We start from the raw sequence: 9574 nt of genomic DNA, 5'->3' as shown, positions 1-9574 counted from the left end.
GTATGGTTTTTTTTTTTTCCCCTTTTCCTAAAAAAACTTGCTATGTCAAGAAAACAAATATTAGATTACACCATTACACCCTTAATTATTCGTTCTTAAAATAATGCACCTCATACTTTTAATTTTGATAAATTGCACTCTAAACTTTAGAATTAGTTATAATTAAAGTCCAATAGCAAATTTTGTTATCAAATTGACAGTTCAAAACATAAGATTTGCACATAATGTGGTTACAAAAATGACAAGTTTTACCTTTCATGTGTGATTTGTGAATCTCATATTTTAAACCGTCAATTTAATAACATTCGTTAACTATTAAATATTAATTACAATTTATTTTAAAATTCAAGATACAATTTGTCAAAATTGTGCATTATGCAAAAAACAAGTAACTTGGAGTGCAATAATATAATTTACTCTAAAATAAAACATAAAAGAATTTCTTAAAACAATTTTCTTCCATAAGCATTCTTATCGATAATATCAGTTTCTAATTATTAATTTTAATTAAAATCACAATGTATTAAAAAAATGTGTAAAATAAATAGTTTTTAATATACAAATCTAACCACTAAAAAGTAAAACATTATTTTTTTTTTGGTCCCATTGAATAGGTAAAAAATAAAGTGAACTTGCGCGCACAAGCAACTATTCCCTTCTCAAATACTAGTAGTATAGTACTACCACGATTTCTTTTTTCCTTTTGAAATTTGGACAACGAAAAATTGAGGTCGGTTATTATTATTATTATTAATTATTTCCTTTTATAAAGGGAAAGGAATGGTAGCTTGTGTGACCTTTGTCTTATTCTTCTCTGTTAAAAAATGTGACACTCAATTTTTAAAATTAGTGATTATTTAATTATCAACAGAAATTTTAACTTATTGGCTTCGTTTTCAATAATAATAATAATAATAATAACCAATAAAATCTCTTAATAAATACAATTAAAAGAATGTCAATATTCTGGGATCAAAATGGTAAAACCCGGAAATTAGGAAGTGGCAACATTTTTTCTTTCTTGCTAAGTAGGTGATGCAGTTTCTCTATTTATTAATTTATTTTTGTGTCCATGTGAATCCGTTTCATCGGTTACACCCATAAAAAAAAAAGCCTTTTTTTTAATGAAACTGAAAATTTAGTAATCACAAAAAATATCACTTCTTACCACGCGACTAATAAAAAAAGTAGAGAATCATGCCAAAATAGATTAACATAACAAATAAATAAAAGCACGAATAGTTAATATGTCGGCTACATAGTTCCTTTACAGAAAGTATAGTAAATAAAGCCACAACAAACTTAAACAAAAGACGTTTTTTAAAAAAATATAAGGGTTAATCTTATAAATAGTCTTTAACGTTTAGCATCAATCTCACTTCAATTTTTGACTTTTTAAACGTCGCATAGTTGATCTCTAAGATTTTATTAGATTTCAATTTCGGTCTTCTATTTGTTTAGTATTAAATATTTGACAGAATCCGTAAAAATTAATGAAGTATAATTAGAAACATATAAAGTTTAGAGGCTAAAACAATACAAAAAAACTAAAAGTTAATTTCCACAGATAGACCTAAAAGTTTAATTATTTTTAATTTTAGACTCTAATTTACAGAGATTCTATCAAATTTTAACGCCTAATTAATGGAATGACCAAAACTAAAATAAAATAAAACATCATGGACTATCTGTGCAACGTTTAAAAAGTAAAAGACTAAAATGAGATTGAGTGTCAGGGACCATTGTGGAATTAACCTAAAAGATAATAATGCTCTAAAAAAAAGGCTATCAAGAGAAAAGGATAGAATGCTTTTGCAGTTAATTTTTTTCCCTTATAATTACAAGTTTTTAAACATTAAATATGATCAAAATCAAATTTAAATATTTTTAAAAAGTTTATAAAAATTTGACGGTTAAAAAAATAAAATCTTATTAGTAATATATTTTTAGATATTACTGTAGAAATCTTTTTTTCTTTGTATTTGTGTTTGTAACAATGATAGTTCTTATCCGATTAGTTTAAGTTATTTATCAGTTTGCTTAGTATTTGGTTCTCTTTTTCGTCCGTTTTTTGTCCAGTCAGTTATGCTATGTGTTTCTCGATATCAGTTGATCAAATTTTTCTATCGACTATATATGATTTGTTAAAGAGCCATATGCGTACTCGATTTTTACGTGTATTTTGTTGGGTGATTTTCATTTATAGAGTTCGATACATACTTTTTTTTTTACGCTTCATTCGAATTTACTGATAGAATAGATTATCTATCGGTATCAAATTTATATAATAGGGATTTTTTGTGAGTGAATTTGTGTTTGTAATTCATTCTCGTGCTTTGAAATAAATTTATCCATTAATAAAAAAAAAAACAAGAAGAAGAAGCTAACACTGTTTACTCTATTTTTGTTCATTTCTTGGTTATATCCCACTTTAACTTTTGTATTTAATATTTTCATTAGAAATAATACATGTTGGTTAGTCGAAGTTCTAATATTAAAAAAGGAATAAATTAAGAGAAATAGTAGAAAATAAACTAATATAAAAAGTTTAAGAAAGTATATAGGTCAATTTTTAGTTATAGAAATTAATAGGCCATAACTTGTCAAGTTATGATTCATAACTAGATAAGTTATGGACAAACTTGTCAAGTTATAGTTCATAACCAGACAAGTTATGGATAAAAACCGTGAATTATTGACAATAATTTGTCAAATTATGGTTCATAACCAGACAAATTATGGACAAAAATAATAATTTAATCTATTTATTAACTTATGTAAACTATTAACTTATTAATTTTAATTCATCTCAAGTCTTAACATATTTCTCTCTTTCTCCCATTAATTAATTTCAACGGGCCTCTGTTTTGGAGTTGAGTGGAGAACCATGTACTATGGTGATCAATAAAAGGAAAGCAAGCATCCCTCCCTCAATTTTGAGTTTTTTTTTTTTGTTTTCTCTTTTCCTTATTATTATTATTATTATTATTATTTTTGTGGACAAAGCGTCTAAATTATAATGATTAATTAATCCTTGATTGTCAACAGCAAATCAGTTGCCGTGAATTTGAAAAAGAACACAACCACTATATATTCTGATATTACGAACGTGTGGGTTATTCTAGAACATAGGATAGGATACAAATATTTGAATAAAGAAAACAAGAAGAAACTATTTTAGTAGTCTCAATTACACAATTTAAGTAATCTCATTAAAGTTAGTTATTTTATGTGATACTCTTTTCTTTACGCATATTTTCAGCATCGGGGAAAAAAATCCCTAATCAAATACACAAATAGTTCTTTTTCCCTTTCTGGGTAGGAGCTTTGAGGAAAAAAAAAATAAAAAAAGTTTCATTGTGCAACTACGGGAACAATCGTGAAATTCTAGCCACCAAAAACAGAAAAAAAAAAAAAACAATTATATTATAATTAAAGAAATAATATTTTATAAAATTTTTGCATAAAAAGAACATGCAAATAATAATTTTAACAATTTATAAGGTAATATTAAAAGCATCACATCCTCATTAAATTAATATATATTATACCGTGATGTATTTACAATACATATACCGCCAATTTTGTGGGTTATGTAGAACAAAAATTCGTCTCATGATTCAATATCCGTTTATTTCGTTGATTTGAGTTTGTAATTTGAATTGAGATGTGATTTTATGTGAGAGTTTTTTACTGTAGTAAAAAAGTTAGATATAACTATTTTTGAGAAGTTTTTATTGTAACAAAATTTAAAATTTAAACTAAAATCGGTAAAGTAAACGAGGCATTAGATTATAATTTGTAACTTATTATAATATTTTTATTTTTTACAAAACATATATACAAATTAAAAATAATTTTAAATAATAATTATAAATTATAATTCTAAACTCATATTGAAAGTATTTTACAAACGCAAATAACTAATAAAATATTAATTAACTAGACTATAATGCAAAACAGCAGCAAAAAATAAAAAAAAAAGAAGACTATAATGCAAAAAAAAGAAAAAAAGAAAAAAGTACTTCCCTTCCCTCTTTCAAGTTTCTACTTCTATTTCACGAAAAAATAAAAGGAAATTCTACTCTCTCTCTCTCTCTCTCTCTCGCTCTGTATATGTATCTCTATTTCTGTTACCTTTCTCTCTCTAATTTCTCTTTACCTTGGTCATGCAGTTGAGCCAGACAATTTAACGAACATCTTACACACCCCTACTCTCTCTCTCTCTCTTACACACACACACACACACTACTCTCCACAAACTCATCTTCATCTCCGGCCAAGGCTGCCGATTTCAGAGCATGCTAAAACAAAAAAATCCCGCGAAATCCAAACAAAACACCCACTTCGCCGCCCGGCGATACATTCATTTCCCGCTAAAATAATGGACGAACCCCAAAACCCATAAATACAATGCACCATAAATACAAACCCATTACATTACTGGTCATTTCTTAACAATCATCACCACCACCACTTCCGATAATGGCTTCAGCTAATTCCACCCCCGGCGGCGACCCCTTCCCGTCGGTGGACGAGCTGGCGGCTAAGGCCGTGAACAAGCGCTACGAAGGCCTCGTGACCGTCCGAAAGAAGGCCATAAAGGGGAAAGGCGCTTGGTACTGGGCACACCTTGAGCCCATTCTCATCCGCAACCCGACCACCAACCACCCCAAGGCCGTCAAGCTCAAGTGCTCCCTCTGCGACGCCGTTTTCTCCGCCTCCAACCCCTCCCGAACCGCCACCGAGCACCTCAAGCGCGGCACGTGTCCCAACATCGCCTCCGTCCTCCGCCCCAACACCAACGCCAACGCCAATTCCCTCTCGCCTCTGCCGCTCTCCTCGCTGCCGTCTCCGTCGTCTCATAACCACCGGAAACGCCCCGCTGCTCAACTACAGGCGATGGCGGCGGCGGCGGCGGCGACGACGACTACGACTGCTTTGGAAGTTCATTCTCTCGCGATGATCGAGCCCGCGAGGTATTGCGGGGAGTTTGGTGGAGCGAGTCATACTGGATTATACCCACACCATAATCACAACCATAACCAGAACCACCATAATCATAACCAACTGGTGTTGTCCGGCGGGAAAGAGGATTTGGGGGCGCTGGCGATGCTTGAGAACAGCGTTAAGAAGCTGAAGAGTCCGAAGTCGCCTCCGGGGATGGTTCTGAGCAAGGACCAGATCGACTCGGCGATCGAATTGCTCGCCGAGTGGTTCTACGAGTCGTGCGGTTCGGTCTCGCTCTCCAGCCTCGAAAACCCTAAGTTCCGAGCCTTCCTCAACCATGTTGGCTTGCCGGCCGTTTCTCACCGTGAGTTAGCCGGTCCTCGCCTCGACGCCAAGTTCGACGAGGCCAAGGCCGAGTCGGAGGCGAGAATCGAGGACGCCATGTTCTTCCAGGTCGCCTCCAGTGGGTGGAAGAGCAACAGCTTCTTCTTCTGCGGCGGCGGGGAAGAGAATCTTGTTAAGTTCACTGTGAATCTTCCCAACCGGACGAGCGTTTTCCACAAGGCGGTATTCACCGGCGGACCAGTTTCGTCGAAATACGCTGAGGAGATTTTGTGGGATTCTGTTCTGGGAATATGTGGAAGTGGGAGTGCTAGTTCTGTTCAACGCTGTGTGGGGATAGTTGCAGACAAGTATAAGGCCAAGGCTTTGAAGAATCTGGAGATTCAGAATCACTGGATGGTGAATCTTTCGTGTCAGCTTCAGGGGTTCATCAGCTTGATCAAGGATTTCAACAAGGATTTTCCGCTCTTCAGAATCGTCACCGAGAATTGCCTCAAGGTTGCGAATTTTGTAAACGCAGAGTCTCAAGTGAGGAGTGTTTTTCAAAAGTACAAGATGCAGGAGCTCGAATGCTGCACCGGCCTGCTCCGAGCCCCTTCGATCAAGTGCGATACGTCAAAGAACTTTGCGCCGGTTTTCGCCATGCTGGAGGACTTGCTGAGCTGCTCCCGGGTGCTCCAGATGGTCGTTTTGGACGATTCGTGCAAGGCGGTTTTCGTGGAGGATCCGTTGGCTCGGGACGTCGCGAGGATGGTTCAGAGTGAGAGCTTTTGGAATGAATTGGAGGCGGTTTATTCGCTTGTGAAGATGATCAGAGGAATGGCTCAGGAGATTGAGGCTGAGAGGCCTTTGGTTGGGCAATGCTTACCTCTTTGGGAGGACTTAAGAACAAAAATTAAAGAATGGTGTGCTAAATGCAGCATAGCTCAAGAACCAGTTGAGAAAATCGTCGAAAACCGGTTCCGAAAAATGTACCACCCGGCAATGGCTGCTGCTTTTATACTAGACCCTCTTAACTTGATTAGGGACACAAGTGGGAAGTACCTCCCACCATTCAAATGCTTGACTCATGAACAAGAAAAGGATGTTGATAAGCTCATAACCAGGTTGGTCAGTAGAGAAGAAGCTCATATTGCCTTAATGGAGTTCATGAAATGGAGGTCAGAAGGATTAGACCCTCTTTACGCTCAAGCTGTACAGGTCAAACAGAGAGACCCCGTGACTGGAAAGATGAAAATTGCAAACCCCCAAAGCAGTAGACTTGTGTGGGAGACTTGCTTAAGCGAGTTTAAGTCATTGGGAAAGGTTGCCATTAGGCTTATCTTCCTGCAAGCAACCTCATGCGGGTTTAAGTGCAATTGGTCTTTCATGAAATGGATTTGTGTGCATAGACACTCGCGGGTAGGCCTAGAGAGAGCTCAGAAGATGATATTTGTGGCAGCTCATGCCAAGCTCGAAAGACGCGATCTATCCAACGAAGAAGAGAGAGATGCGGAGCTTTTCGCCAGTGCAGGCATCGATCACGACGACATGCTCAATGAGGTCTTTGCTGATGCACACTCAGTGTAATGTTTTCTTTTAAACTCATGTTGATTTTCTGTAACTTTTAGGATTTTTATTGATTTTTTTTCCCCTTCATTTCTCTTATTTTTTCTTACGTATAGCTAGAAATTTTGAGGAAATTATGGTTTGGCGAACGAACAATGTGAAGGAATTGAACAATGTATTACTTTACTAGAACAGGCTTGCTGCATTGGTTCAATGAATTCATTAATCTTCTGTTCAGAAATGACTATGGATTATTTCTTGGGTTTTTAGAGAGTACCTTTGTGGACTGTCATCTATCTTAAATAGTCCATGAACATAAGTTGATGGAGTTATGAAACTTTGTTAGAGTAATCTGCGAAATTAATTTAAGTTACTCCATGTTTAAATTTGTGGGTATCTGGTTGGATTAATGCTTCATTTTTTTTTCCTGGTCAATATCAATCAGTATCTTGTTTTGCTTTGTTCCCTGAGTTTGAATTAGTAAGCTCTGCCATTTTCAGTAATACCTTTCATGTTGCTTTGTAGATTTTAGCTTGCATTTTGCCTTCTTTTGTAGAAAAATATTTCACTCTACTCTATGCAACTGAGTCGCTTAATGGGATACCACAATGGCTCGGTACAGAATCAAAAAAGAAAAGAGAGAAGAAAGAAAAAAAGAAAAAAAAAAAACTAGATACTGTTGTACTCTTCTAAGGAAAAATTTTGTACCCATGGTTTTCTGGTTGAAGAATTATTAGTCATAATTATTGTAATATATGACTCTGCATGGAATTAATTATACTCAGATTGGTCTTAGTACTAACAACTGGTAACATGGTCACCTCAAAGCAAATTTTTAGATGGTACATGCTCAAATACACGTCAGTTTGATTAACCTATAGAACGGTGGTGAAAGAGAGAAAATATGAAAACATCAAAAGAAAATCAAAAGTAACTTGTGGAGCTGATATAAGTGATAATGGAGGTTTCAGTTAACATCATTAAAAAGGTTGTGGACGTTATTTTCATATAATATGTTATTCGTCGGGTAAAACACTGTAATTAATCACATGTCAACTTTTGTGCTTCTAAATCAAAGACGAATATTTACCATTTCAGATTACTTGAGCGCCTACCACCCATCCAAACTTTGCTGCTGCTCTATTTCTTAAAATAATTTTCTGGGGTTGTATTATCATTATTTCATAATTTAAGTTTCACTTAACCGAGGCAAAAAGTGTGGCTGCTTTAGTTTGAAATTCCCATCATGTTGACCTAGATCCTTTCTTTTCTTTACTTTTAGACAAATGGTAAGTCTATTATTTAACTGTGGCCCTGCTACGTGGACAATTGAGATTGTGCAAACTTTTCTGTTGGGCATGATTGAGGTTTAGATATGGGAGACGAGTTCCCAAGCAGTGAATCATATGCCCAATAGGCCTTGTCGACAAAAATAGTCAACTCTTGGGTGAGACACGTCCAGTTTTGGTTCTTTGCTATGTGTTTGAAGATTAGTGGAATATCATGTTGCAGAAAATTTGACATTTAGGTAGTTCAGCTGTGTCACAGTATCTTGCGGTCTAAGAATTAACAACTGGACGTGCACATATTTGCAACATGCAAAATAGTGCTGATATAAGTACAGTGTCTTAGAACTATAACTATATTTTGCACTTGCATGGCCTAACTATCTCCAAAAAAAAACAAAAAAAAAACAAAAAAAAAAACGTGTCTTAGAACTATAACTATATTTTGCACTTGCATGGCCTAACTATCTCAAAAAAAAAACAAAAAAAAAACAAAAAAAAAAAAACAACAACAACAACTTGTGCTGCATGTGCCTAGACCCTCCCCGTAAATATGTGTTCTCCACAGAGAGAAAACAAAAGCATAAAATTCGAATTCAATTAAGAGTGTGCATCACAACTGCAGAAAATCGGCTGATTTTTCTGATTCCTTATCATAAGACAATAACTTGCTGGTTGAAGATTGACTATACTACTAAAGCAAAATCTATACTCTATGTTGAAGATTGACTGGTGATAGGAACATATAAACACGTGGCAAGACTTTGTCTTTGGAATGGAATGGAACTTTATATGTTTTTGGTTGGATGCAGAATCTGTTTGGTTCCTTTGAGAATAGAAGTTGCAAAAGGACACAAAAGCGACTTTGGTTTGATTTCTTTTTTTTTTTTAACTCCCTTTTTTGTTGCAGAGGGTTTGCTTGAACTGGTTGGTGGATGGAAAACCAGACTTCGAGTCATCACATGGGTCAACCTCGGAAGAAGTCGAGCAAGAATCTTTGTAGCTGAAGAAGCATTCCTTGCTGATTTAATTCGGCATATCTCCTGGTGCGTGTGTCTGTTACAGAAAATTTGAGAGCCCCACCATGAGGAGAGGATGTCCATCTCAGATTTTTCGGTTGTCATGGTCAACAGAAAGTGAGGTGTGGGGACCTTTCTTCTCATCACTCTATATGTTTTTCTAAAATGGTTCCCTTGGCTTATGTCCCATCATCGTTGGTAGCTTGTCATCTAAAACATTCCAATATTTTTAATATCTTCTACAGTCAAACTGGACCCCTTCTACACATTTTTATAATTCTAACGTCGAAAATTGAAATTTTGCAGAGTTTATCAATTAGCCTTGCTATGATTGCTAAAAAGTCTTGAGCAGAGCTGAAGCAATAAGGCTTGTCGGCTCAAGGAGGCACATAAGATGGCTGAAAGGGATATTGCAACGGATTTGAACTG

At 35.4% G+C, this 9574-nt stretch overlaps 1 protein-coding gene across 1 annotated transcript; it reads left to right on the top strand.

The window, feature by feature from the left end:
• The first annotated feature begins 4123 nt into the window (after window positions 1-4123).
• LOC21385560 lies at window positions 4124-9261 on the top strand. The gene is made up of 2 exons (XM_010095943.2): window positions 4124-6857; window positions 9037-9261. Exons 1-2 carry the CDS (start codon window positions 4486-4488, stop codon window positions 9047-9049), a joined length of 2385 nt encoding a protein of 794 aa, XP_010094245.2. The 5' UTR covers window positions 4124-4485; the 3' UTR covers window positions 9050-9261.
• The last annotated feature ends 313 nt before the right edge of the window (window positions 9262-9574 follow it).

The sequence above is a fragment of the Morus notabilis genome, unplaced genomic scaffold, assembly GCF_000414095.1.
Source record: "Morus notabilis unplaced genomic scaffold, ASM41409v2 Scaffold3811, whole genome shotgun sequence".
Lineage (NCBI taxonomy): Eukaryota > Viridiplantae > Streptophyta > Magnoliopsida > Rosales > Moraceae > Morus > Morus notabilis.
Note: the sequence above shows the minus strand (reverse complement) of the source record. Positions and strands in the feature narration are given on the sequence as shown.